Here is a 27781-nt window from a genome sequence, read left to right on the forward strand (position 1 = left end):
GGAGATGAAAGACAAGCTATGGCAAGGAAAAAGTAGTTATAATTTTTTTTTTAAGACCAAAAGGGCTTATGAGAATGTTGTTGTTTTTTAGAACGATTTAATGTTACAAAACTTTATCTCGTCCATTTTGCTGACTTGCTACCACTTTCAAAAACAGTTCATTTCTGCAACTTTTATTAAAACTCAAAACTGAAATCCTAAAACATACATCCTAAAAAGAGCATTTTAATGTACACGTTCTTTACAATTACCTCCAGCATTAAAATGAAGAAAAGAATGCTCAGCCATGCTGCCATAGAAGTGTAAATTGACCAATATGTTCCTTATTGTGGCGGCAGTTTATAACAAGCTCAAGCTTGACAACAAGTATCATGATTCGTTTTATTTAAATTGAGCCTTCTGCCGAACGCAGCCATGAAGGATGCTGCCAATGGTGAGGTCTTTGTGCTTCTCTGTCACAATGTTGTGATAAAGAGAGCAGCACAGTTTCCCTTGTTCCGGCTCAGCGAAGGAGGTCTTGGAGAACACCACTTGCCCGTCCGTGTTGACCTCAACGCCACACGCCTGACACAGCGTGCTCGTGAGACTCTTCTCCAAGGCGAGGAGCTCGGACAGCGCCTCCAGCGGGAAGCGACAGTTCCGGCTGTTGTAGCCGTGGCTGTACACGAGCAGCAGGTCCTTACGGCTCGATGTCACGTGGCGGTGCAGAGCGCAGGCCTGCAGGAAGCTCAGGCGGCGGGCGCAGCGTAGCAGACGTACCGGGTTCCGCTCCAGGAAGGACCGGTTGATGGAGACGGCGAGCGTGACGGCGGGGGCGTGGCGAAGCGGAGCCGGAAGCTCCATGATGTGCTGTATGGCGCGAGGGGAACCTTGGGGCGATTGAGTATAAGAGCTATTAGACTCCTGCATCCAGTTTCTATACTGCTTGTTCTCAATTGGGTCGCGGGTGTGCTGGAGCCGAGCCGAGTTGACTATTGGGCGAAAAGCGGGGTACACCCTGAACCCTTGTCCTCGGGGGCAAGGTCAGTAAAACGTGAATTCCCCCTAAATTATCGGCGTGATCTATTTAGTTTCTGTGCACCAAGCAGCTGTGTGTATCCTTGGCCACTTGCAGGGGACATTACATTAAGTTCTAACCAGCAATGGTATAGGCTATAATAAGATGCCTTTGTGTTAGTTTTCGGACAAAAGGCATATTGAGCAACAGGAGAAAAATCCAATACATCCCAAAATGTATTTAACATCTTCAGAAAACATGTTGCAAATCATGAAATACAACCATGTATTTGAGTAACTGACTCGAGCTGGTATTTTATTGTGTATCTACTAGAATTTTGGTCGATGGGGCGGCTATGATTGAGCACTATAAACTCTGACAAGTGAACACAGAAGCGTGTGAACTTATTCATTAAACACATACACATATTGTCAAGGTGTGCCTAATGAAGTGTCCAAAAATGTCAACGGCAAAAGTAAGACACCCACCTAAGTTATAGAGCAATCCGAGAGCCTGGAACTCCTCCTGATTGGGATGCGGCCCCGTTGCACGCGCGTAGCAGTCCAGTAGCCAGCTCAGGTTCTCCTGGAGGTGCGTGTCATTGATGCGGGGGTCGAAAAGTCGCAGGGGCTCGCTGCAGAGTCGGTACGAGGCGTACACGAGGAAGCGCACCGTCCGCTCCAAAATGGCCACGCAGTCCGCTCCGTGCGCCCTCTGGATGATCATGTCCTGCTTCACGCTGCGCAGGCGATCGAAAACAAAGCTATAAACCTGCAACACATAAACAAAAGTTGTTTCGTGAGTGTTTAGAATAGGTTCAAGTAGGGATGGATGATATGGTTTTATAATAAATTCCCCAAATCTGACTACCAATTATTTATTTCACAAAAATATGACTTAGGTTTTGTTTTGTTTTTCCCAGAAAAATAAATACATTTCAGATTTGTTTTTTCACAAATATTAAAGTTCAGATTTTTTCCACAAAAATTCAATTTCCAATTTTTAATACATTTATTTTTCCACTTCACTAACAGGAAAACCAAATGGCAAATAGATTATTCAAATCAAGTTTTGCTTTTTGTTTTTCTTTCAATCTGGGATTTGCTCTTTTTTTTTCTTTACACCAAACAGGCTTTGAAAAAGCTTTAGTTTTTTTTTCCCCCAAGCGTTAATTTGCATCAACTTTTCAAGGATTCAATGAATGTTGTTGTCATACCAACACACATTTACACGATACTTTGAGCTTCCACAGAAATAATAGAAAAAAAAATTTTTTCCTTACCAATCATGTAAAAAAATAAGTGCTTCCTCTTGGTAAAATCTAAATTTTTTGTCAAAATGTATACAAACACGATTCTTAATAAAACAACATTTAAATGTTTCAACAATTTATCAAAGTAAAACGAGCTCTTCAAGAGTAACACGCATCTGTAGCTCTCTCAAGTTTTTTTTCCTCGTGAGGAGTTGTACAGGTGAGGCAAAGCGACCTTGGCAAAATATTTGCAGCTGCCTTGGATGCACATACCAAGTGGTAAACAGTTTCCAACATGTGCATAAACCACTGCTTGTGCAATATATTATTTCGCAACACATGGCCAGCGTGATTGAAATTGTGATTGCCTTTCACCGGGCGCCTTTCTTGTCAAGTGAAAAGGTTTCTGCTCATTTTGTTTGTTTCTTAGCGGGAAGTAAAGGAGCTCGTCACTTTTTTTTTTTTTTTTTTTTTTTTTTTTTTTTAAAAGTAGTCACTCGAGGGTTTGGAAGAGTTGCCAAATATAGCGACCAAATACTAAGTTGCAATACTGACTTTGTAAAATTACCTCCTCTCTGTTTACAACCATGTTGCTTGTGTATGCAGTGCACGTCAGCACACACACTATGAATTACGCAAGCAGTAGGCCACACACACACAAAACAAAAGGTTTTAAAAAATGAGAATAAGTCTAATCAATAAAATCGACTAATCACATTGATCAATCACCGTAAAAAAAGCTACTAACCTCAGTCCAAGGATGCAGATGAGGAGATGCAGTGACCTCATCAATGAGGTAACACACAGTTTTCAGCAACACTGCAGGGTGACGCAAGTCGGCAGAGTTGGCAGAGTCTTTCCCGGCCGCCGGTCTAGAATACTCCTTGACGGCACGCAGCGGGTCAGCTCGGGGTCTGCGGTCTTTCTCCGTACCCGCCAACATCTCGAAACGATGCAGGCGATTCTGGGACTCTCGATTGCGCAGCTCCCCAGCGGGACACATGGTCTGGCATACGCCCCTCGGTACGGCATCCTCATCACGCTGCCCAGACCTGACATCTTCCTTCATTTCTCTTGCGTGGGATTTACCGCGACCTCGCCAACGTCCCTGGTTCCTCCATCTTCTCTGCTCCTTGTACATCCTTCCTCAGGGAGGTGGAGCTGGTTGGGGGAAGCATAATGACACTTGTGAGAACATAAAGATTACATCCATCCTTTTTCTGTAGTTCTTGTCCTCATTAGGGCGGCGAGTGAGCTGGAGTCTAGACAAACAACCGTTCACACCCCTAAAAAAATGTGTCTTCAATGATGCTAAAAAAAACAGTCAGAACAGGCAGATTTCACACAGAAGTTCCAGAGCCAGCTGGGATTCAGAAGTCAGAATCTCTCCACTTTGAGGCAGACATGCTAAGCACTCGTCCACCAATACATTTGTTTACTAAATACTTTTCAGCGTCATAGGCATCATTTAACTCAAGTGCGTTTACGTGCTTCCGTCATCATCTTTTTTTTTTTTTTTTAAACTAGCTACGTGTAAATAAAATCATTTCATTCTGGTTGAATATTTACATCTTGCTATTAAGAAGCAGTCGTTTTTCCTGAGCTTTTATTTCACGAGCTGTTATTATCGCCTAGCGGGGGGGGGGGGAAAACAAGCTAGTAAGCGACTAAATTCATAATATGTCAAAATGACAGTTCCGCTTCGTCACTGTATATAGCCACGTAAAATATTAAAACATGTATATTCACACAGCATATAAGACTAATGTTATTAATGTTATTGTTTTTTTATTGAAAACGCCATTTGTGAAGTCAAAAATAGGACAGACTCACTTGGTACGAGAAGGACCCCCGGCACTTCATTGGCACTTGTGTACGAACACTTCTTCTACACTTTCAAATGGCGTGAAGGAAACATTTTAAGGCACACACTGCCACCTATCGGACAAATCTGTTTTCTCACTCTTTTCACCGTCTGTCAGGGCTCTCCTGAGCGCGAGTTACTTTTCGCACGTGTTGCGATTAAGAATAATAAAATGTTACAATATTGGATTATTGTATTAATTTTTTTACATTGGTGGAACACATTTTTTTTAAATGTGATTTTATTTTGTTTAAGACATTCGCACATTGTCAAAAAATATATAAAATCTGAAACTAAGTGTTTTTTTTTTTTTTTTTTACAAAATACGAAAAAATACAAAATTAAATACTTCTTACAAAATATTGGAAACAAATTTAAAGATTTGACACAAATATTTAAATAGGAAAAGGAGCTACAAAACTGTACTTTCGTTTACAAAATGTGTAACAAATATTTTTAAAATGCATAAAAAAGTGAAACTTGCAAATACATTACAAATCTAAAAAAAATACATCAAACGATTTTGTGAAAAAAAATCAGTGTGATTTAAAAAAAGTTTTTTCAAAATGTGAAAATATTCAATTGTGAAAAAATGCAAAAGCTATTTTTTTACAAAATGTGGGAAAAGACATCTAAATCTAAAAAAATATATTAAATTAAAATAGTGTAAACGTTGAAACATTTTCGGTGTTCTCCAGAAACGCCACTAGGTAGCGCTATCGCTCTGAAAACACTGTCACGTGTGTCAGGCGGCTCAAACTCACGTGAGTACAGTAGCTTTACTTTATCCAGTGCTTCCTTTTTCACATTTGAGCAGAGGTGGGTAGTAACTCGTTACATTTACGCCGTTATATTTACTCAAGTATTAAGTAGTAGTAAGTAATATCCGTTATTGCTTGCACGATCTGTTTTTAGACTTCATCATCGACTTCCGCATAGGGCGCCGTTGCGGCCAATCCAATACATCACTAGTGTCATATGACTCCAATTCACCAATCAGACGGCAGTCACACGACCGGACACAAACCCTTCGTGGGCCAATCAAATCATTTTGGGAAAGAGCAACAGCAGCGCCAGTGCTAACTTTACAGACTCTGCAATACAACAACTTTGCAGCTTAGTCATGTAGCGTAGTCTTAAATTATGACTGCCCAAACGTGGACATTTCAGACCACTTCTAACTTGAGAAAACACCTTGCGGTAAATTGCAGATGTTTCTCTCTCACTGTGTGTGTGTGTTTGTGTGTGTGGCCAAAAAGGTCAGGGGTAGGGCCATTGGAAGGAAGAAGAGCTTGAACGTGTGTCTGGTTGTCTGCGTGATGAAGGGTTGAGCGAAACATTAGTTGGAGTTTTTTTTTTTGGCAAATTTAATCCTTCACTTTCACAGTTTAGAGGTTTTCATCGTACAAGCTACAGATTATTCTGGTTTTTTTTTTCTCTGTTACAGGAGGCCATTTGGAGAATTTGCTAATTTGCTTTTCAGATGGACGTTCATAGCACTTGTGCTTTTGTTATATTCGAGGATAGTGGATGATCCAGAAGAGTATTGGGAGAATATCACCCGTCCACATATTTTGCAAGTGAGCGTGCTAACAGTCTCATATTTAGTCAAATATTTCCACATGCTTGAGGTACTGCTGCTTTTTTATTTTTATATGTACGAGCCTCCTCACCTGTTGCTTTTAGCAAGGCGTCCATGTTGTTCATGCCAAAAAAGATGATTAATTGACTTGACTCTGACCGTAATTTCACAGTGGTAAGGTCGATTTGTCAACTAGTCGGTTCAACAACTACTACATAACACAAATTCCAGCAATAGACCTACCTATAAAACGCCAATACATGATTACTTTTTTTGTTTTGTTTATTTATTTTTTTTTACATAATGTGAAACATTACGTAATGTGGAAAACAAAATGTCCAAAATGTAAAAAAAAAATAAAGTTTGGGGGGAAAAAAAATACGGGCGGCACGGTGGAGACTGGTTAGAGCGTCAGCCTCACAGTTCTGAGGTGCGGGGTTCAATCCCCGTCCCCGCCTGTGTGGAGTTTGCATGTTCTCCCCGTGCCTGCGTGGGTTTTCTCCGGGCACTCCGGTTTCCTCCCACATCCCAAAAACATGCATTAATTGGAGACTCTAAATTGCCCGTAGGCATGACTGTGAGTGCGAATGGTTGTTTGTTTGTATGTACCCTGCGATTGGCTGGCAACCAGTTCAGGGTGTACCCCGCCTCCTGCCCGATGACAGCTGGGATTGGCTCCAGCACGCCCGCGACCCTAGTGAGGAGAAGCGGCTCAGAAAATGGATGGATGGGTAGATGGGGGAAAAAAACAAAATGTGAAAAAAAACGCACGCAATATGGAAAAAGTGCAAATGACTGATAAAATGGGGAAACATATGCAAAAAACATACACAATAAAAACATTTTCAAAATATAAAATAATTATTTTTGTCTCGAAAAGCGTTATATAAGTGTAATGCATTATTATTATTTTTATATGAAATGATGAATCTGATTAAAAAAACATTTCAGCAACACATTTAGACATTCAATCAAACAGTTCTCACAGTCATATATTCTTTATCCTCTGTGAGGAGCTGAGCCGTCTATGCATGGACATTGCAGTGGTCCAGGGGTGTCCCTGCTCCACTTGTCTCACCAATCCTACACAAGAACACACACACACACAGACAACATTTGGGGCGGACCTCAAGGAGCAGGGGCAGGAGACCTAAAAAACATGATTTGAAATACGGGTGATTTGAGTTACGAGCGTGGTCAGGAAATAAAACTTTTTTAATTCATATCTCAATGCACCACTATACTGTACTGACTTAGCTACTTTCGGCTTCTCAGTACGGCAGTAATATTAGTCATTCTTTGCAGAGGATAAAGAATATATGCCTGTGAATATTGTTATACTATCTTTCTCTACATGTTACTCTACCGTTTGTGTTCATGATGAGCTTTCTTGATGCCTTCTTTGTACTTATGTTCCATATTTCTATGATATTTTAAATGGGGCATTCAGTTGTGCTCATAACTTTACATAACCTGGCAGAATGTAATAATACTGTAATAATAGTGCATTGCACCTATATAGTGATTTTCAGGCCCTCAAAGACACTTTTTACAATTGCGCACATTATTCGTTCACTCCACAGTCACACCTGGTGGTGCTAAACTACTTGTGTAGCCACAGCTGCCCTGGGGTGGTCTGACAGAAGTGTGCCTGCAATTCTGCGTCTCCAGCTCCTCCGACCACCAACAAACAGCCAACCACAGCCATTAATGGGCAACTTGGGTTAAGTATTTTGCACAGGGACACAACAATGAGATGCCCTCTATGCCATGCTGCCCAAGTTGTATGATGTGTACCTTTTCTTTAAAGAAAACGTGTTCAGGAAAATCATTTAACCTTTAATGGGATTCAATCAAACTATAAGATGGCATTTCAGAAATGCACAACCAATTAACAATGTGACAATATTTGCCCAGTCTTCTTTGCAAAAATGCCCCAAATATGTCACAATTAATTCTGAACACTCTTAAAAAAAGTTTCAACTGAGTTGCAGAGGTTATAGGTGACATGAATGGAAAAGTTTTAAATAATTTATCTTGGTCTCATTTTTTATATTACAAAAACCAGGCATTTTAACAGGGGTGTGTAAACTTTTTATGGAGTTAGGAAGCATATTTGGTAAGGGGACCCAAACCATTTACAGTTTGTGTTCTACAAGTCACAATACACTGGAATGTTTTACATTTTATATACTATACTACATATACTATATAATATGTGTTTTGTATTTGTCCACAGCAGATGTGGCAGATTTTGGCATACCTGGAGAGGGTGGCAGCAACCCACCATTTGCCTGCTCCTTAACAAATTGTAAGTCACCACACGAATGTTGACTCGCTAGCACTCCAAGAGTTAAAAAAAACAACAAAAACTCTTCGCTCTCATTTGCTGACGACTACGTCACTCATCGTGCAAGGCCGCACACGTTCAAAGTTACAGATGCTAAAGCAAAGCAAAATAAATTTATTTATATTGCGCATTTCATACACAAGGTAACTCAATATGTTTTACATGATTAAAAACATTTAAAAACAAAGGGAACAAAACTACTTATAAACATTTCAGACAAAGAGCAAAAAAAAAAAAAAAGTACAATTGAAACAGCATATAGTGCAAGAAATATCATTTGAAAGTGGAAATGCTCTAAAAAGCATGAGGAAAAAATAAGTTTTTAACCTGCACTTAAAAACATTCACACTTGGGGCTGATGTCACTTCTGTTGGCAACTTATTCCATTTGTGTACAGCATAATAGCTAGTGTACAACGTGAGGTTGGCGACCCTAAGTGGAGAAAAATAATACCTGCACCTCACATGCATATTTTGTATAATGCATAAAGCTTTAAAATATGTATAAATATTGAAATAAATATACTGTACGGTCGCTAATTCACGTTGGTTCTGAAACAAAACCCCCACGATAAACAAGGGCCTAAAGTATTAACCCAATGGGAACAACTTGGTCTTGCGTTAAAATGTGACCAGCAGTTCTAGCTGTAACTGTGTTGTTTCAGCAGCTCATCAACTCTGCTCCAGGATTCCAGATGGAGGACCACCCAAATCCTGTCAGAATTATGTAAGTAACACAAACACACGCTAGTCGCATGATGTTGTTAATGTATTTGTGTGCTTGTGTGTAGAATCGCCCAGCCGGTATATCAGCCAATGCCTCCCTCCGTCTTGGCCACTACGCCGCCAAATTCCTTGTCATTGACGTAAGATTTCTCCACAGTTCCTCACTCACCCACACATAGCGAAACTGAGCTGAATTTTGTTTGCCGTTTGTTTTTTTCCTTATAGGCGAAAGCAGAAATTGTTCGAGGATGACAGGCCATACATTAAAAAGCCACCCAATGCCTTCCTGATTTTTCTGAAGGAGCAGAGGTCTAATGGAAAGAAAATGTTTATGGACAAGGACAGTGCAACTGTGAATAAAGTCCTGGGCCAGATAGTGTGTGTGTGTGTATATATATATATATATATACAGTGTTGTTGTGTTTGTTTGTGTGTTGACAGCGTGATTCTGTCCACAGTGCAAGTCACTGACGCTGATACAGAAGGAGAAATACTTCAGGGAGTCAGACCGTTTGAATGAGGAGCATGTCAGGAAGTATCCGGACTGGTCCTGCCGGGATAACTATGTGAGTCTCTCTCAAACACACACAAGCACGACACACGCACACAAAGTGGTGCCTTGAGATACGAGTGACACTCAGACTTAGGAGTTTTCCGAGATACGACGAGCACAACTGCATTAAATATGTATTTTATTGTTTGACAGTGGATGTAAAAAGTCTACACACCCCGTTTCAACTGACAGGTTTTGTAGTGTACAAAATGAGACCAAGATAATTCAAAAATATTTTCCACCTTTAGTGTCACCTGTAACCTGCGCAACTCATTTGAAAAACAAATTGAAATCAGGGTACAATAACCTGGTCGCGTGCATTTGCACCCATCCATCCATTTTCAACACTGCTTATCCTGGTTATGGTCGCAGGGCGCTGGAGCCTATCCCAGCTGACTTCGGGCGAAAGGCGGACCACACCCTGAACTGGTTGCCAGCCAGTCAAAATTAAATCTGAACACTGTTGCGTCCAGTTTTTTTTCCCCTCTCAATTTTTTTGTCAACTGAGCGGCACGGTTTGTAGTTGACATGAATGGAAAAGTTTTAATTTATCTTGGTCTCATTTTTTTATATTACAAAAACCTGGCATTTTAACGGGTGTGTAAACCTTTTGAGTTATGAAGCATATTTGGTAACGGGACCCAAAGCATTTACAGTTTGTGTTCTACAAGTCACAATACACTGGAATGTTTTACATTTTATATATTATATGACTATACTACATACCACACTATATAATATGTATTTTGTATTTGTCCACAGCAGCCGTGGCAGGTTTCGGCATACCTGGAGACAGTGGCAGTAACCCACGAGTTGCCTGCTCCTCAATAAATTGTAAGTCACCACACTAATGTTGACTCACTAGCGCCCCCACAAGAGTTAAAAAAAACAACTCTACCCTCTCATTCCCTGACAATGACGTCACTCATCGGGCCAGGCCCCGCCATTTAAAAGCCACACACGTTCAAAGGCACAGATACTACAGTGTACAATGTGATGTTGGCGACCCTAAGTGGACAAAGATAATACCTGCACCTCACATGCATATTTTGTATAATCCATAAAGCATTCAAATATGTATAAATAACAAAATAACTATATGGTCGCTTATTCACATTGGTTCCTAAACAAAACCCCCACGATAAACAAGGGCTTTCAGTAATAACCCAAGAGGAACAACTTGGTCTTGCGTTGAAATGTGACCAGCAGTCCTAACTGTAACTGTGTTGTTTCAGCAGCTCATCAACTCTGCTCCAGGATTGCTGATGGAGGTCCACCCAAATCCTGTCAGAGTCATGTAAGTAACACACGCACACACACTAGTCACATGTTGTCTGATGTATTTGTGTGTTTGTGTAGAAACCAGCTAATTCCTCAAACCGTCTTGGCCCCCCATGCTGCCGAATTCCTCATCATTCCGCCACAGTTCCTCAGTCACCCACACACCGAGGAAACTGAGCTGAATTTTGTTTGGTATTTTTTTTTGCCTAATAGACGAAAGTAGAAATTGGTCAAGGATGACCGGCCCTATATTAAAAAGCCACCGAACGCCTACCTGATTTTTCTGAAGGAGCAGAGGGCTAATGTAAAAAATATTTTTAAGGACAAGGACAGTGTAACGGTGAATATAGTCCTGGGCCAGATGGTGAGTGCGTGTGTGTGTATGTACAGTATTGTTGTGTGTGTTTGTTTGTGTTGACAGTGTGATTCCGTCCTCAGTGGAAGTCATTGACGCTGACCCAAAAAGAGAAATACTGCTGGACGAATCCACCACCAGCGCACGCCGGGAGGCCCGTCCAGTTATCCGTCTCCCCCCTCAAAGGCCGGAAGGAGTAAAGAAAATCCTGCTGCCGCAGACGTCGGCACCGCAAGCACAGGGTCAAGAAGAGAAAATCCCCAATCCACGCATGTGTCCTTTCATCGTGGGAATCAGTCTAAAGTGTGAGAAAGAGAAAAAGTAAATAAATAAATGAGAAAGGGGGAAAAAATAAAACAACAACCGTTAAGAATAAGGAAGGCAAAACTTTACATTTAAGATGTATTTTTATTGTCAGATGACATTCTACCCGGCCGGGCAAAGGAATCAAAGATCTAGGTTCAGCATGCTGAAGAAGGGTGACCAGCTATCTGAGTAATTTATTATTGATTTTTTCGTTCCACAGATATTTTTTCTGATTGCAATGTATTCTATGATCAACCAGTGATTAATATTGATAGATTGTTTATTTTTCCAGTTTAGTAAAATAGTTTTCTTAGCGATAGCTAATTCACCGAGTATTGATTGTGAATATTTGGGAGGTCGATTATGCTCAAGTCACCGAGTATGCACAATCTTGGGGAAAGTGGAATGCTGCAGTTCAAAATATACTTGAGTTTCTGTGTAATTGAAGTCCAAAAGCATTTAGTTGGTGTACATTCCCATATAGCATGAAAATAGGTGTCTGGGGTATTTTTAGTGCATTGCGTACATATCTCCTGCACCAAGTGACTGCCTTGATTGGCCAGCATTTCACGTACTCACACTTCACACTCTCATTGGAGGACCTGACGTGTTAATCATTACAGTAGCACCACTATCCTATTTTCGTATTAAGGTTGAAGATTTATGAGTAAAGGGAGCAATTATGATGTTTGATAGTTATATAATGTATTACTATATTATAATACAGTATATAATCTATTGCTATATTATAATACAGTATGTAATTTATTACTGTACTATAATCTAGTTAATAGAAAAAAACTAACATTACTTCGCCAATGTCTTTCTGCAGGATGCCGGAGCGGCAAGCAGCAGAGTCAAATTTAACGTGACATGTTCGATTCAAAGTAAGCCTTTCTTTTCCATTTTGAGCATCCCGCAGTCTCAGTGTGGTGAGTGTTGACGCCTCCACGTTTTTTTTTTTTGTAAGAGAGTGATGGACAAGGACGACACCACATCTTAAGTGTGGACAGAGCGGCCCCACCTACTTGATGTACAGCTGGCTGACCTTCTCACCAGCTGGAACCAGTGGGCTACAGGAGGATAATAAGGTCACGATGAGCGTCCACTTCAGCGGCCAGCACACCAACAGCTCCTTCCACATCTATGAACTTTGACAGCCACCCTGTTGCACTGGACTTTACATGAAAGTGCAAACAAAAACAGATTAGTCTTCTTTTTTTTTTTATACAGACTCACAACTTTCTTCAATGGTTTCAGTTTCATTCATTTTCCGTACCCGTGGGCGTGCTGGCGCCTATCACAGCTAACTCTTGGCGAGAGACAAGGTACACCCTGAACTGGTCGCCAGCCAATTGCAGAGTTTCACTTTCATATCTTACTTTTTTTTTTTTACTTTTGCACACATGGGTGGCTGGCTACATAGCTGTTTTACATACACAACACTTAATTGTCTTTTGTTTTATGTTTAGTTTGACAAGAACCTTTAGGTAAGAGCGGCAATCAAAAGCTTGCCTGCTGCTTGTTGTGCAGTAAATTGAGTCACCTGGCACCATAGAGCGCTCATATCTCAACTGTGCTCATAAGGCACACACAAAAAAAAAACTAAATAAAAAAATCGTACAATCAGCAGCTCTTTTCTTGAAAAACTCGAAAGTCGGGTAGCTCATTGTCCATACCAATGGTTCTCAAAGTGTGACACGAGTACCAAGAGTGGTACAGGAGCGCTCTCTAGTGGTAGGCGATATAATCACGTAATTAAATGTTAAAACTGTGCATCATGTTACAGTGGGTTGAACATTTTTCATTCCAGTACAGTCCATTTGTTAAGTACAATTCAGTTGTATTCAACATTTAGAACTGTTTTAGAAGCATTTATTTTGGTACAATTTTATTTTACTTTTATGTGCAATACATTTAATTTAATCATATAAGTACAGTTGTTTTTTTTTTTTTACATTTTTTATATATTTAAACACTGTTAATGTTCAAACTGGGCATGATGTTACAGTGGATTACATTAATATTACATTTACCTATAGGAATAAAACTTCTGCTTGTTTTTTTTCAACACTTGGGCCTACTATGCTACAGTATTTTAATGTTGATCATTATCTCATCATCATTAAACTAAAGAGCTTAGTTAGTATTTGAGGTGGTACTTGGTTTGAGCGCCATTGGCCTATACGATTACTTACCTAAAATAATGGCCCAAGGTATTTTTTAAGAAAATAGATTAAACAAAACTGAATGTATTATTTGTACTAATAATCTCATTTCAGGGGTAGAATTGTATTATCTCTTCAACTGAGGCGAACTGTATTTGATTTTAGAAGAGGTGGCCAGCATCATTGTTTTACACAAAACAATCATTACTGTCAAGTAATTTTTCAAGCCATTGTTTCAGGAAGGTGATGATATTGTAATGACTGACCTCTTGAGAGTGGACCTGGTGATTGGCAGTAGTAAGATCATTAAAAATGAGACCAATGGAACAAATTATTATTTCAAATGCTCGTGATAAGAAAGTGACAGAAAGGCATCAGCGACGGTGTCATCCTGCACCACATACGAGTGGCTTACAATTTAAAAGCAGTTGACAATGAAATAAACTAATAATATGTCAAACAAAAGAGGTGGTAAGAATACTCCTACTCTGTACCTATTAAGACGTACAAATGTGTAAAAAATGACTGCTAAAAGTAGAAGTACTGACTCAACTCCTGTACTTAAGTGAAAAAGACTGAAATGTAGTTCAGCATGAAGGTAAAAATCAAAAGATTTTTTCCTGTTAAATATAAACAATACCCATTTAAATACATTGGAACAATTGAAAAAAACTGCACACAAAATAGTTTAAGTAGATTAAGGGAATGTCAGACAGATCTTTTTTTTATAATAGACTTTTCAGATGTTATTTGACTATTATTTTTCGAATTAGAATTTTGTTGTTAATAGTCGAGAAGACGCACTATTATTCTATATTGCGTGTGTTACACGTACAATGACGATTAACTGGCGTTGGCGGCCATTTTGACATCACCCATAGGATTGCATTGACATCAGATGGTGACGAAATGAGCCCTGAGCGTTCGTTTCACACATTTTTCTGTCCTTGTTTCATGCCTCGAGCATGTTTGTGACCCACAAAGTGCTGAGGTGACAACTGACTGACAGCAAACTCCAACCTCTCGCTAATTGAGGGGCAAACGAAGCTAACTAGCGTAAAGCTAATAAGCTAACGACATGGCTTACCCCAGGGCTCATCAGTTTCGTCCGACCGCCATTTTAACAGGTGAAAACCACTTAAAATCTCCTTCCATCCGTTTTCTATAAACGCTTAAGTTCATTAAAATATCGTTGTGTATATATATAATTATAATAACAATATATATCTTCGTTGTAGAAACGTTTTAAGTACTGCACGGTACAGACAAATCGAGTTTAGGACGCGATCTTTCGGTGGCCTCTCATTGGACAAGCGGCGTTACGGCTCCGTGACGTATGCAAAAAAATAAAAATAAAATAAACTTAACGTGCAAACTTTCGCTCCTATCTTGCTCACGAGTTGGAAAGAAATTAAGTTCCCCCATTGGACACGCGCTGGTATTGACGTCAATGTGACGCAACAAAGAGCCAAAAAACGCTACGCTTAGGCCACCATTAATTCATAACCACCGAGTGGCAGCACACAAGTTCTGAGCAAGTGTATTGTCAAAACAAAACAAACTACATTCAACTAAATGGAGGACGTGGTAACTTTGCATGAAGCAGATTGGAATGACCTCTTACAGGTCATAAATAACCATGACCAGGTGAGAAATAATTATAATAATTTGAATAATAACAGCCGAGGGCCGGGCCGCGCTCGTGGGAGGCGGCGGGCGACCGGCTCCGGCTGGCCACACGCACCGGTACGTCGGCGGGGCTCGGCTTAGGGTGCCTTGCCTCTTCCCTGGGATAGGCTCCAGCACGCCCGCGACCCGAGTGAGGATAAGCAGTATGTAAAAATGGATTGACAGATAATCATAATAAAGGAATCTTTTCTTTTTATTTGCTCAAATAACTTGTGGAAGGAATGAGCCCATGAGCTGCTTAATCAAAGTAACTACTTTTTTATTGGGGTATTTCATGCCATACTTACGAATTTTTAAAAACTATTATTCAGTTTTACTGTAACTTTTTTTTCATGATGTGCTTTCTCTATGCTTTTTTTTTTGTTCTTGGTATGTTGCATATTTCCATGATATTTTACATGGGGCATTCAATTGCGCTCATAAATTTACATAACCTGGCAGAATGTAATAATACTGTAATACTATTGCATTGCACTCAAAGACACTTTACAATTGCGCACCTTATTCGTTCAGTCCACAGTCGCACCCGGTGGTGCTAAGCTACTTGTGTAGCCACAGTTGCCCTGGGGCAGTCTGACAATAGCGTGGCATTTCAGAATCGCACAATCGTTTAACAAAACACAGTAATAAAGAAAATAATGATATGGTCCCTCAGTAGTCAGTTTCCTCTAAAATGCCAATATTTCACTACTGTATTTACATTTTCTGCCAGGATGTGTCAACGTATGAGCACAACTGCATTAAATATGTATTTTATTGTTTTGACAGTGGATGTAAAATGTCTACACACCTGAGTCTTATCAGTGTGGCACATCTTGATGTGACAGTATTTGGCCGATTTTCTTTGCAGAAATACTCCAAATCTGTCAAAATTAAATCTGAACACTGATGCGTCCACAGTTTTATTTCCCCTGTCATTTTTTTGTCAACTGAGTGGCACGGTTTATAGTTGACATGAATGGAAAAGTTTTAAATAATTTATCTTGGTCTCATTTTTTATATTACAAAAACCTGGCATTTTAACAGGTGTGTAAACCTTTTGAGTTATGAAGCATATTTGGTAACAGGACCCGAAGCATTTAAAGTTTGTGTTCTACAAGTCACAATACACTGGAATGTTTTACATTTTATATATTATATGACTATACTACATACCATACTATATAATATGTATTTTGTATTTGTCCACAGCAGCCGTGGCAGGTTTCGGCATACCTGGAGACAGTGGCAGCAACCCACCAGTTGCCTGCTCAACAAATTGTAAGTCACCACACTAATGTTGACTCACTAGCGCCCCCACAAGAGTTTAAAAAAAAAAAAAACTCTACCCTCTCATTCGCTGACGACGACGTCACTCATCGGGCCAGGCCCCGCCATTTAAAAGCCACACACGTTCACAGGCACGGATACTACAGTGTACAACATGATGTTGGCGTCCCTAAGCGGACAAAAATAATACCTGCACCTCACATGCATATTTTGTATAATCCACAAAGCATTCAAATATGTATAAATAACAAAATAACTATATGGTCGCTAATTCACATTGGTTCTTAAACAAAACCCCCACGATAAACAAGGGCTTTCAGTAATAACCCAAGAGGAACAACTTGGTCTTGCGTTGACCTGTGACCAGCAGTCCTAACTGTAACTGTGTTGTTTCAGCAGCTCATCAACTCTGCTCCAGGATTGCTGATGGAGGTCCACCCAAATCCTGTCAGAGTCATGTAAGTAACACACGCACACACACTAGTCACAAGTTGTCTGATGTATTTGTGTGTTTGTGTAGAAACCAGCTAATTCCTCAAACCATCTTAGCCCCCACGCTGCCGAATTCCACATCATTGGAATTGACGTAAGATTTCGCCACTGTTCCTCAGTCACCCACACACCGGCGAAACTGAGCTGAATTTTGTTTGGTATTTTTTTTTCCTAATAGACAAAAGAAGAAATTGGTCACGGATGACCGGCCCTATATTAAAAAGCCACTGAACGCCTTTTTGATTTTTTTGAAGGAGCATAGGGCTAATGTAAAAAAAATTTTTAAGGACAAGGACAGTGCAACGGTGAATAAAGTCCTGGGCCAGATGGTGAGTGTGTGTGTGTGTGTGTATATACAGTATTGTTGTGTGTGTTTGTGTGTTGACAGTGTGATTCTGTCCACAGTGGAAGTCACTGACGCTGATACAGAAGGAGAAATACTTCAGGGAGTCAGACCGTTTGAATGAGGAGCATGTCAGGAAGTATCCGGAATGGTCGTGCCGGGATAACTATGTGAGTCTCTCTCAAACACACACAAGCACGACACACGCACACAAAGTGGTGCCTTGAGATACGAGTGACACTCAGACTTAGTTTTCCGAGATACGACCTGTCAGTCAGCCGATTTTTTTGCTTTGACTCGCAAGCGCAAACTTGAGATACAAGCGCTGTATGTTCGCAGCGAACAGGGTTCAGTTCAGTTCAGGGTGTACCCCGCCTCCTGGCGATGATAGCTGGGATAGGCTCCAGCACGCCCGCGACCCTAGTGAGGAGAAGCGGCTCAGAAAATGGATGGATGGACATACCTGATATTATATTTGAAGCCTTGTTGTATTATGTATATGGTCATCTTTGGTAGGTCTTGAAGGATCTTGTGTAAAACAAAATGCATTGTCGACGTTAATATTTCTACAGGTGCTTTGTGCCAGTGTTTGAAGTTACGAGTGTGGTCAAGGAACAAATTAAACTTGCATCTTAAGGCATCACATTTTAGTATATTCACACTGGAGTTGTTTCTGAAGAGAAATGTTTGTTTTTGCACAGGGCAAAAAGAGGAAGAGGAAGTGGAGCAATGTGACATGTAAGGTTTTTAAATAATGATTTTAATACGTTTTTTGTACATTAAGTTTTTGTTGGCTTATTATTTTTTTTATTTTTAAGACGTTCATTTTCAAGAAAAAAAATTGTAAATGTTTTTTAAATGGGAAAAAAATCTAAGTCATGCAGGAATAAAGTTGTACAGTCGTTCCAATATTTTTTAGCATGACTGTATTGTCTCGTATATATTTGTCTTAAAAAAAAAACTTCTCTCGCTATTGTGGCATTTAGCAAATACAATACAATTTTGGCAAACCTAATTGACCTGAAAGAGGAAACGTTTAGTCCGATTTCATGTCAGAGAGTCAAGAAAGAATGCATAATGTGTCTTTTTATAGTCATAGACTGTATATTTTGGAGAAAAATATATGTTTTCAGAGGCGGCAGACCCAGGGGGGAACCGGGGGTACCGTCCCCCCACTTTTTGGCTTGCCTTTGACATGCCACTTTGCACCTTTTATCATGTGTTTTCTCGCTCCATATTTATTGCACTGAGTGGTGCCTACCTGAGCATATATTGCGTATCAGAAGAATAATTACATGGAGCAACCTATCAAAGTGATGTGCATGAAATCTTTAGAGCGTGGTTGCCCTGGTTGTTGGAAGTGCCCCCTAAGCACTGTGCCCCCCAACTCAAGTTGTTACAGCGCCTCTGTGTATCAATCCATCCATCCATTTTCTGAGCCGCTTGTCCTCACTAGGGTCGCGGGCATGCTGGAGCCTATCCCAGCTGTCATCGGGCAGCAGGCGGGGTACACCCTGAACAGGTTGCCAGTAGATCGCAGGGCACATACAAACAAACAACCATCCGCACTCACATTCACACCTACTGGCAATTTAGAGTTGTCAATTAACCCACCATGCATGTTTTTGGGATGTGGGAGGAAACCGGAGAGCCCGGAGAAAACCCACGCAGGCACGGGGAGAACATGCAAACTCCACACAGGCGGGGCCGGGAATTGAACCCCGGACCTCAGAACTGGGAGGCAGACGCTCTAACCAGTCGTCCACCGTGCCGCCGCCTCTGTGTATTTAGTGTTTTTTTTTTTTTTATATGAAAAAAGTTTTATTTTCATGAAAAAAAAAAAAAAAAAAGTAGTGTATGTTGCAGGTCCTGTATTTTGGCTATTTAGAGAGTGGCTCTCTAACATGGACTTAGCATAAAAGTGTCAATTTCTATTTCAAAAAACACCTTGGTTTTGTCATACAAGTGTAGCGGAGATCTTCGCTAGTGACATAGATAACCTTGAGAATTTCGAATGACCTGATTTCAGGGCTCTCTGCAGAAAAACGTCTGGAACTCAGGAATGCGTGGATGATGTTATTCATATTTCACATTCACTGAGGCACCACAGAGACAATATTACATCCCGAATACTAGAAAATGTTTTAAAAATTTTGGACTTAACCCCTCCGCATAACCTGCGGACAAAAATGCAAGCGCTTAGCAAAACTGTCCCTAATGTATTGTCCTTCCCCGTTCTTCTGTGAGGTCTATTGGCGGTTGGCAAACCATCTCGCGGTGGGGGTCTGAAGCACGTGTGCATCTATACCACTCACTGTATATACAACTTCTTGATGATGTACTTTTTTTTAAATTATTATTTTGGTCAACCAAAACACAATTTCATTCGTATACGTTTTCGACAAATTATAATGTTAATGTAACGTAACGTTTTGTCCAGTGTGTTGGCGTCCTTACGTGTACTAATCTGTGTTTGTTTCCTCGTCAGCATCCGCGGCCGTGGTGGAGGCCCCTCGCCAGGCCAACGCGAACGTCAGTCAACAAGACGTTTGTCCATCGACAGACGGCGCAGGTCCAGTCGCTCGGCAAAGCGGGGGTCATCCAGGAGGCCTCCCAACTGGAATCCCTCTCATCGCGATTCCTACTGCCGTCGCGCTTCCCGCCGCCGTCACATTGGAGGACGTGGATGCGGCAGTGGCGTGCACGCTCCCGCTCAGCATGGAGATTGAGCTTGCAAAAATGCTACAACAGCTGGACACACTCCCCCTCTGTGAGTGGCCAGACCTGCCCTTGGACCTATCCTTTGACTGCTGAAGAACTCTAATCAAATATATGTATATAGGTGTTCTTTTTTTTCTATATCAGATTTGTGTTTCTTTTTTAACTGCAAACAGAAATCCAGCAGAAACTTTTTATATCAAATGTTTTTTTAAGACAAAAAATGTCACCGTGCAAACTGAAATCCAGTAGTACCTTTTTACTATATAAAATGGTTTTTTTTGTTGTTTTTTATGACGAAAATGTCACCATCATTAAATCCAGCACTACTTTTTTATCATCAGATTTGTGTTTAGTTTTTTAATGACAAAAATTTCATCAGATGAGCGGTATTTTTTAAATGACATCTAATAGATTGTTATACAATTAGATTAGTAGTAATTGATTTGTATAAAATTGATTTTCCTCCTTTTGTGCCTGCTTCTGTTCCTTGATGACCTTGAAGGCTATACCGGCGGGGGGGTCAATCCCCTGGCAGGCTCGACCATGCTGCGCAGGTTTCAGGGTAGAGGTCAGACGAAAAGCAGCACCTGGCCCTCCAGGTTGGGGTTTGGCCAATAGGCTAACAACCTCATACCGTAAAAAGTGTGTGAGAAACTGTCAAATTTTGTATTAACCAAAGAACAGGAAATGGAAATTCCTCTGCTATAGGATAGTCTGTCTGCTCACTACAATTTAACCAATATCATTCAACATTACAAGGCTTTAATCATTCAAGCAATACCTGTTAAAACTCTGGATATATTGTAGGTCACAATGACCCAAGTTTATAAATCACAGGTGATAAGTGTCAAATGAAATTCGGACGTTGTGTCTTCTATTTGATTTATCATTTTTATTATTGTTTTTGCTATTTTTATTACTATATCAAACTTGAAAATCAAATCAAAGATCTGGAGAAAAAGATTTTTTTTTTTTTTTACAAAATGAAAAACAATGTAAAATGTCTTTCAAAAAGTTAAAGAAATAGTAATACTATTACTATTAAAAATTCAATTATTAAAGTTACAAAATTTGAAAAAATATAAACGCGCTATTTTCTTTTACTTTTTTGATTTTTACAAAATGTGAATTTTTCACAAAAAGTTAAACATACAAAATGTGAAAGATCATACAAAATGTAGAAAAAAATAAATTGTAAAAATTTGAAATTTTAAAATGCTGAGTCAAAAACATTTCAAAGTTTAACAGTTTTACAAAGTGTGAAAATGTCAATGGAAAACATGAAACATTTTTGGTGTTCCAAAGAAACCAAATAGCAGGGTAAATCCACTAGGTGATGCTATTGCTGCGCAAACACCTTCATTTCCCTCATTACCTCCAAGATTCCTTCTTTTACTCGGACTGTCGTTCTGTTCCCAGTTCCCAGCAAATAATGTGAAAATTAAAGCATGTCCCGTTTCTTATATATTGCAAAAGTTATATTTAAACAACCATTTCTACTTTCATAAATTTTAGTGAAAAAATGGATAAGGGTGCATTAGCCCCCCCCCCAAAAAAAATGCTAATCTAATACTTAAGCTCTGTTTATTATCTCTGTAGTTTTTGTCTGTCGTGAACATTGTGTCTTTTCAGATTCTCATTTTTACTTAGGAACCTTCCTATCCTATTCGGGTAAGATGACCAAGAAGTGTGTAGCAAACCCTTCACATTAATCAGTACCAAAGTAACTCTCAGTTTCAAAAAGTTGATGACCTTTGCTTTATTATTTATCCACATTTAAAAATCATACAACTAATAGACACAGACAACATACACAAAAATCCATCCATTTTCTTAGCCGCTACAAGGGTCGCAGGAGTGCTGGAGCCTATCCCAGCTATCCAGAAAATGATGATAAACTCAGCACATGTAAGACATCAAAAGGGCCAAGATGGCGATGCAAAGTGCATGTACGATGTATATCCAAGCTGTCAGAGATATCATCGTTTTGGGCAGAAGAGCTCTTGGACTCTTGCGGGACCCAGTTGTTCCTCTTCCACAGCCTGCTGTACTTGGACGGTGTGACGGGAGACCAACGATGACAGTTCCAGTAGTTCGGAAGACACCCTAAAATGGTGGGAAAAACAAAATGTGAAGCCTCGACAAAATGTCCATTAGGTGCTATTGACTGCATAACATACAGTTGAAAATTCAGACACCCTTTCAGAAAGGGCAAATTAGAGCAAGTAGTGATGAACTATTCATTGATTTTATCCATTAAATTTTAAATTCAAATTTGTCAGGATGATTATTTCAGCAGCTTCTGCAGTTCAGTGTGCCCCCGCTGACATGCACTGCTTCCACTAACAACACAGCTGCGAACAGAGACGAGCTGCTTTTGTAAAAGCAGTCACTGTTGCCAACTGGGCAATTTGGTCGCTACATTTAGCGACGTTTACAATCCTTTAGCAGCCTTAAAAAAAAAATAATCCAGAAGCAAGCTTAATACCTGATAAAAACTACAGAGTAAAAGGCAAGCTAGAGACAGTCGCATTAGTCACATGGTGCCCATTTATACGTTGGAAGATTTTGACCTGAGGTCTCTCCTTCCAAGGTGAAAATATTTTGCCAATGTCACCTTGCCTCACTTGTACAAAGTCTACATGAGAAAAGTTCATTTCAGGTGTTCAATTCAAAAAGTGAAACTAATATTTTACATAGGTTGATTAAACCTAATTTTTGTATTTAAACAAACTTATGTAATGCAAAAAAAAAAACAAAAAAAAATGAATTTGGGGTTTTTGTAAGCTGTAAAATATAATCATAAAAACAATTGTGAAATATTTCACTGTGTGTAGTGAATCTATATAAATAAATATTTTTTTAAATAATTGAAGTAAACTCAGTTTTCCAAAATAAAGTATTTCCATTTTGGGGGGATGCATTTCTGTGTGATCATGTGCCAGTTCTCAACAATAAACTGTAAATTGTGCTTCCAACACTGCAGCTGTGGTTAGCGCTTGGCTTTGACATGATAGTGGTGCCGTGTAGAGAAAACAAAATGGGAGATACAGTAGCTGTTGAATTGTTGTGAGGCCTGTATTACTTTCAATACCAGGGAGGTCCCAGACTACCTCCTTGGTATTGAAAGTATGTAACAAGTATACACCCAATTAAACTGACTTTTCCATCATATGTTCCCTTCCAAAAAAAAAAAAAAAAAAATATATCAATGTGAACCCTGTGTACACTAAGTACTACAACCCCATGAGTCTTTGGCTTGAGCACCCACCCACATAACTGCTGACTCATGTCTTTTGAGGCCCTCTTTATGTCTTTAAGGCACTCCAGAGCGACACGGTTGCCCTCGTGATCTCCTGCTGTGCACTCCCTCAGAAGCGTCTCACTCTCCTTCAAAAAAGCCTCTGCTTTACCTTGGGGGGGAATAAAAGGGGGGTGGGGGGAATGTTTTTATGAGTTTTGACATTCATCCAATTTCACACCACTTAACTTGCAATCATTATTCAGATGTGACTATAGAATGTTTACTATATACAAATAAATACAATATAACACTGACTGAGAAATTCCCGGCCGTCGCCGCCAATGTGGAAGTTCTTGACAGGTAGCTCGTGTCGGGTGGTGTCCACAGCTGAGGCCAAATTTGTGTATGCTTCTGTGAACGGTTTCGCAGCTTCTAACGCAGGCATCAAAGTGGAGATCTGACAGAGTAATCAGATGATGATACGCCCTGAAGACGTCAATAAGCATTCCAAAAAAAAAAACTGGTTAGGTGTTCAAACAAGTTGCTATATGACCTAAAATAAGGGAAGTACAGTCTAAAAGTCAAAAAAAGGATCCAGAACACAATCACAAATGAGGTACCGTATCTTCACGACCATAAGGCGCAGTCTCAGTTACGGGGTCTATTTCTGTATTTAACATATAGATAAAGCGCACCGTGTTATTGGGCGCAGGCTTATACCTTAGCTTAAAACATACAATAGCATACATGCACGCTAAAACATCAGAATCAGACCTCGCCTTGTTTCCGCGGAAACTCAGCTTCGTCTTCTTGACTTGGCGAAGCTCGTTTTCCTGCTTCCTCCACTTGCGAACCATGGATTTGTTGATCTTGAATTCTCTCGCGGCTGCTCAATTCCCATGTTCCTCCGCGTAACTGATAGCTCGCAGTTTAAACTGTGCTTCGTAAGCGTCTCTCTTCGTAGGTGCCATTTTCGGGGGTCCTTAGCCAAACTGATAGTGTTTTGCACAATGCACATACCGGCGCTATACACCTACTGGGGGCGTGCCTTTAGCATCCTCTTTCACGCGCACCCTTCCCCCTTTAACGTCCGCCTTTCCTCTCTCTATATAAAAACCGTGTCGGCAGGAAATGCTCCCAGTCAGTCAAGCGGAGCGCTCATCAAAGTCACAACAACATTTACAGATTTTGGAACTTGATGCACGCATAAGGCGTGCCGCATTATAAGGCGCCCCCCCGTCCATTTTGGAGAAAATGTAAGACTTTTAAGTGCGCCTTATGGTCACAAAAATACGGTAATCAAATCAATTCTCCAATTCGCCTCCCAGTCTGTATTTTTCAGTGTTAGTTGCATTTTCTTTGGCTTTCTTGTACAATTTTTATGTACAGATTTCATTTTTTTCCCTCCCTGCGAGGTGCAAACTATCCAATGGAATAGTTGAAATTGAAATAATACTCTATTTGGTGTTAATAGGCTTTCCCTTCCTGACCTGCAAATCCAGAAGCTCATTGGCCTGCCTCCGCTTCTCCATGAGGAGATACTGGCGCTTCTTCGCCATCACCTCACTGCGCAGCGCCTCCTCTTGGTCCATGGCATGCAGAAGCCTCGCCTCCGCCTTGGCCTTCAGCTTCTCCGTGTTATGCGCCACCTAAAGTCAAACGAAACCGTTCAATCGCACCACATGTTCCTTAAAAAGTAAAAACTCAAGGATGGGGGTCATCCTGGCAGGCGTTCACCTTCGCTGTGACGTAAGTCAGCAGCAACGCTTGCATCTCGATCCACTTCTTATCTTCTGGGTTCCTCTCAGCACCTGCAGTCTTTTCGAGCACTGTTTTATCTTAGAGGTTGACCAGAACGCAATAAGAGGACAGTCTCATTCGTAATAAGAACACAGGCAAATGATTATTCATTATTTTACCTCCAATGACTGACATATCAAAATCAGGCCGAAAGCAGTGTCCGTCAGAGAAGGTCGATTGCAGGACCGTCTTTCCCAACAGTGAAGGCTCATTTTTATGTGACACCTTGGCTGAAAGCACAATAATGCGTCTATTTCAATTAGTCATCACGGGAAGGCCAGCAAATCCGTGTATCATTAGTTCTTTCAATTGGTAATCAAAAAATGTAACTGTTTTTCCATCCAACACAAAAAAAAAAAAAAACATCTCTATATTTCAATTTTAGGCTTGAAATGAAAAAAAAAAACAAATGAAAAAACAGGCCAAAGGACTGAATTTGATTTTAATATTTAATCGGTTGTGTTTAAGGCACCTGGAAGTTTGGTAAGGAGCTTTAGTAAAGATACATTATCTTCATAGCTGCCACAATCGAAAAAAAATAACAACATTTTACTATATGTATAAATAAAGCAATCAAATGATACATCGACTATGTTAGAATTTTGATCTAAGCTTAAAATTTAAAAAGCTGGCTTTTTTTTTTTTTTTTACCTGTTCCCAAAGCTGGCGAGCCCATGGAGCAACGTGGAGGGGTGCCCACTCTAACTTTGGCATGGCTGGGTTTAGGCGACAAGAATCTCTGTGGTAAACTCCCAGAAACATTGCTGAGAGAGTTACTCTGTGGAAGAGAGTATACTCATGGAGATGTACTGATAGCCGATGAGTGGACTTCCTCTAAGAGGTAGCTAGAAAACATTTTGCCCAAGTTTCAAATACTTTATGTATTAAAAAACAACAACATGCAAATTCATTGTATTACCTTTGAAAGAGATGACTTCTCAGCAGCCTGCATGTACCGAGATGGTACGATGCTTCCATTTACTAAATGAAGAGAATTACGATACTTTGAATAAAAAAAATATTGTTTTAATCTAAAGTAACATTGACAATGAAGTGCAGCGTAATAAGATGTCAATTGGGTAGTGGAGTCTCACTTTAAGCTAGCATGTGTGTTGATTTGTACTCACAGCTGGTTACATAATATTAGTGGTGAGCACATTTGTGAATTTCACTATACATTCGCTTCATCAAATACTCTAAAATTGTCCATAGGTGTGAATGTAAGTGGGAAGGGTTGTTTGTCTAAACTGTGTTTGCCCTGCGATTGAATCGCAACCAGTCCAAAGTATACAACGCCTCTTGCCCAAAGTCAGCTGGAATAGGCTGCAGTCCATGTAGTGCACAAAATGGATGGATGAATGGATATATTACTTACACGTTCCAAAAGCCGGCGGGCCCATTGAGCATCGCGGAGGAGTGCCCACTTTTACATTGGCACTGGCGAGTTTGGGAGCAAGTCTCTGTGGTAAACTCGCAGAATCGCTGTTCGGTGGGTTACTCTGTGGCGGGCATGTGGATATGACAACAAACAAGTCAGCAATGTCTGCTGCCTCTCAGCATATACATTAAATTAAATTACATAACTTGTGCTGGACGATGAATCAATTGTGACCCCTCTCGTGACAAGTTTTAAAAAAAAAAAAAGCAACGAGCAACTCTGCGACTTAACTTTAATTCCCGCTGAGAAACAGATAAACATGAGCGAAATCATTTTCACATTGTGTTCCGTATGACAAGGAAGGAGCCCGGTGGAAGGCAGTCACGGAGTCAACCGTGTTGAGCATTGCTCAAGACACGGTACCCATTCATACGTTGCAAAGGCACTGAATTATCCACGCTGGAAACTTTTAGCCCGATGTGATTGTAAGTTGCAGATATTATGCCAATGTCTCCTTGGCTCAGTGATACGACTTTACACAAGGCAGTGAAAGAGTTGACATCAGACATATTAATTCATTAAGGCCAGAGTTTATAGTTTTCATACCCCACCCCCAATCCAAGTAAAGAAAGGTTTCTGAAGAAAAAAATAAAATAAAAGCCCCACGTGATGACTGACCAACACTTACAATTTGTGGGGAAAAAAATATGAAATTGAATTGATTGAAGTTCAGCAATGAAATATGTATTTCTATATTTATACTTACAGAAGCTGATGCAAGTTAAAGTCCAAACTTTATTCAAATCGGATCGAATTTAATTTAAAGCCATATCACCCCGCCCTAAATAGAACCTACCTTCGAAACAGACGTCCTCTCATCAGCAGCCTGCAAGGATTGAGACTGGGCAAGGACTCCATTTGCTAAATAAGCAGAACGACAGTGTAAAAACATTAACACTTGTAAGAAAATGCCACGTGAAGTCTCATTTAAGATGATGCGTGTGCGGTATCCAGCAAATTGCAACTGCGAAGTGTCGTATCACGTTCGAAAATGAACATCACACACAGGAACTATTTTACGCAACACCTACATTTGGCGGCAGTGCGAAGGGGTTTCTTCCCAGTTGCATTCTTGTTGGTTTTACGGGCGCCGTTGACACTTTTTAAACTGGAAAACAACGATAGACACTATGATTTCGGTTACGATGAAAACGTTATTTATAAACTCTTCATTTACGATATACGATACAAAATAGGAAGAGTAGGTAGAAACACAAAAAAAGAAAACACCTTTTTCCATCTGCGGAGGAACTTTGAATGGTGCTTGTCGTCCTCCTGGACGCCATATTGACGTTTTTGTTTTTTGGAAGAAGCCCGCCCTGCTCGTCAAGTTTATACGCCGAGAAGAAACA

The 27781-nt window shown here is 40.2% G+C and overlaps 3 protein-coding genes and 1 long non-coding RNA gene across 10 annotated transcripts; 1 reads left to right on the forward strand and 3 right to left on the reverse strand.

Annotated features, from left to right (window-relative positions):
* Positions 1-157: 157 nt before the first annotated feature.
* Positions 158-4185, reverse strand: sac3d1 (SAC3 domain containing 1). The gene is made up of 4 exons (XM_061780509.1): positions 4083-4185; positions 2998-3410; positions 1486-1768; positions 158-869 (listed from the first exon to the last, which is right to left on the reverse strand). The coding sequence occupies exons 2-4, from the start codon at positions 3388-3390 to the stop codon at positions 382-384; spliced, it is 1164 nt and encodes a 387-aa protein (XP_061636493.1). The 5' UTR covers positions 3391-3410; positions 4083-4185; the 3' UTR covers positions 158-381.
* Positions 4186-9471: 5286 nt separating this feature from the next.
* Positions 9472-14929, reverse strand: LOC133481368 (uncharacterized). The gene is made up of 3 exons (XR_009789539.1): positions 14521-14929; positions 12294-12443; positions 9472-11257 (listed from the first exon to the last, which is right to left on the reverse strand). It is a non-coding gene; the product is annotated as an uncharacterized LOC133481368 (long non-coding RNA).
* On the forward strand, positions 14296-20328 carry LOC133481367 (transcription factor 7-like 1). Of its 7 annotated transcripts, none has more exons than XM_061780605.1 (8): positions 14296-14560; positions 16314-16382; positions 16788-16849; positions 16912-16977; positions 17062-17212; positions 17289-17396; positions 17928-17964; positions 19715-20328. In XM_061780605.1, the coding sequence occupies exons 3-8, from the start codon at positions 16818-16820 to the stop codon at positions 20038-20040; spliced, it is 720 nt and encodes a 239-aa protein (XP_061636589.1). In that variant the 5' UTR covers positions 14296-14560; positions 16314-16382; positions 16788-16817; the 3' UTR covers positions 20041-20328. The 7 variants fall into 7 exon arrangements, with proteins under 7 accessions (XP_061636589.1, XP_061636591.1, XP_061636590.1 ...); XM_061780607.1 differs by having other exon boundaries at positions 16791-16849; XM_061780606.1 differs by having other exon boundaries at positions 16317-16382.
* Positions 20329-21696: 1368 nt separating this feature from the next.
* On the reverse strand, positions 21697-27754 carry haus8 (HAUS augmin like complex subunit 8). The gene is made up of 12 exons (XM_061779321.1): positions 27660-27754; positions 27461-27537; positions 27226-27290; positions 26367-26490; positions 25911-25972; positions 25643-25769; positions 25111-25221; positions 24929-25029; positions 24682-24840; positions 23507-23648; positions 23219-23360; positions 21697-22053 (listed from the first exon to the last, which is right to left on the reverse strand). Exons 1-12 carry the CDS (start codon positions 27713-27715, stop codon positions 21927-21929), a joined length of 1293 nt encoding a protein of 430 aa, XP_061635305.1. The 5' UTR covers positions 27716-27754; the 3' UTR covers positions 21697-21926.
* Positions 27755-27781: the final 27 nt, after the last annotated feature.

This window comes from Phyllopteryx taeniolatus, chromosome 7, assembly GCF_024500385.1.
Source record: "Phyllopteryx taeniolatus isolate TA_2022b chromosome 7, UOR_Ptae_1.2, whole genome shotgun sequence".
Classification (NCBI taxonomy): domain Eukaryota; kingdom Metazoa; phylum Chordata; class Actinopteri; order Syngnathiformes; family Syngnathidae; genus Phyllopteryx; species Phyllopteryx taeniolatus.

Excerpts from the sequence above, each read along its gene's own strand:
- sac3d1 (XM_061780509.1), bottom strand. The coding sequence starts at position 3,390 with ATGTACAAGGAGCAGAGAAGATGGAGGAACCAGGGACGTTGGCGAGGT. Across the intron at positions 1,769-2,997 it reads ATCTGCATCCTTGGACTGAG|GTTTATAGCTTTGTTTTCGA; the intron begins GTTAGTAGCTTT and ends TATGTGTTGCAG. Across the intron at positions 870-1,485 it reads CGGATTGCTCTATAACTTAG|GTTCCCCTCGCGCCATACAG; the intron begins GTGGGTGTCTTA and ends AATCGCCCCAAG.
- LOC133481367 (XM_061780602.1), top strand. The coding sequence starts at position 15,009 with ATGGAGGACGTGGTAACTTTGCATGAAGCAGATTGGAATGACCTCTTA. Across the intron at positions 16,383-16,787 it reads AGTTGCCTGCTCAACAAATT|CAGCTCATCAACTCTGCTCC; the intron begins GTAAGTCACCAC and ends GTGTTGTTTCAG. Across the intron at positions 17,213-17,288 it reads ATAAAGTCCTGGGCCAGATG|TGGAAGTCACTGACGCTGAT; the intron begins GTGAGTGTGTGT and ends TTCTGTCCACAG.
- haus8 (XM_061779321.1), bottom strand. The coding sequence starts at position 27,715 with ATGGCGTCCAGGAGGACGACAAGCACCATTCAAAGTTCCTCCGCAGAT. Across the intron at positions 27,291-27,460 it reads CCTTCGCACTGCCGCCAAAT|CAAATGGAGTCCTTGCCCAG; the intron begins GTAGGTGTTGCG and ends CTGCTTATTTAG. Across the intron at positions 23,649-24,681 it reads ATGAGCTTCTGGATTTGCAG|ATCTCCACTTTGATGCCTGC; the intron begins GTCAGGAAGGGA and ends TTACTCTGTCAG.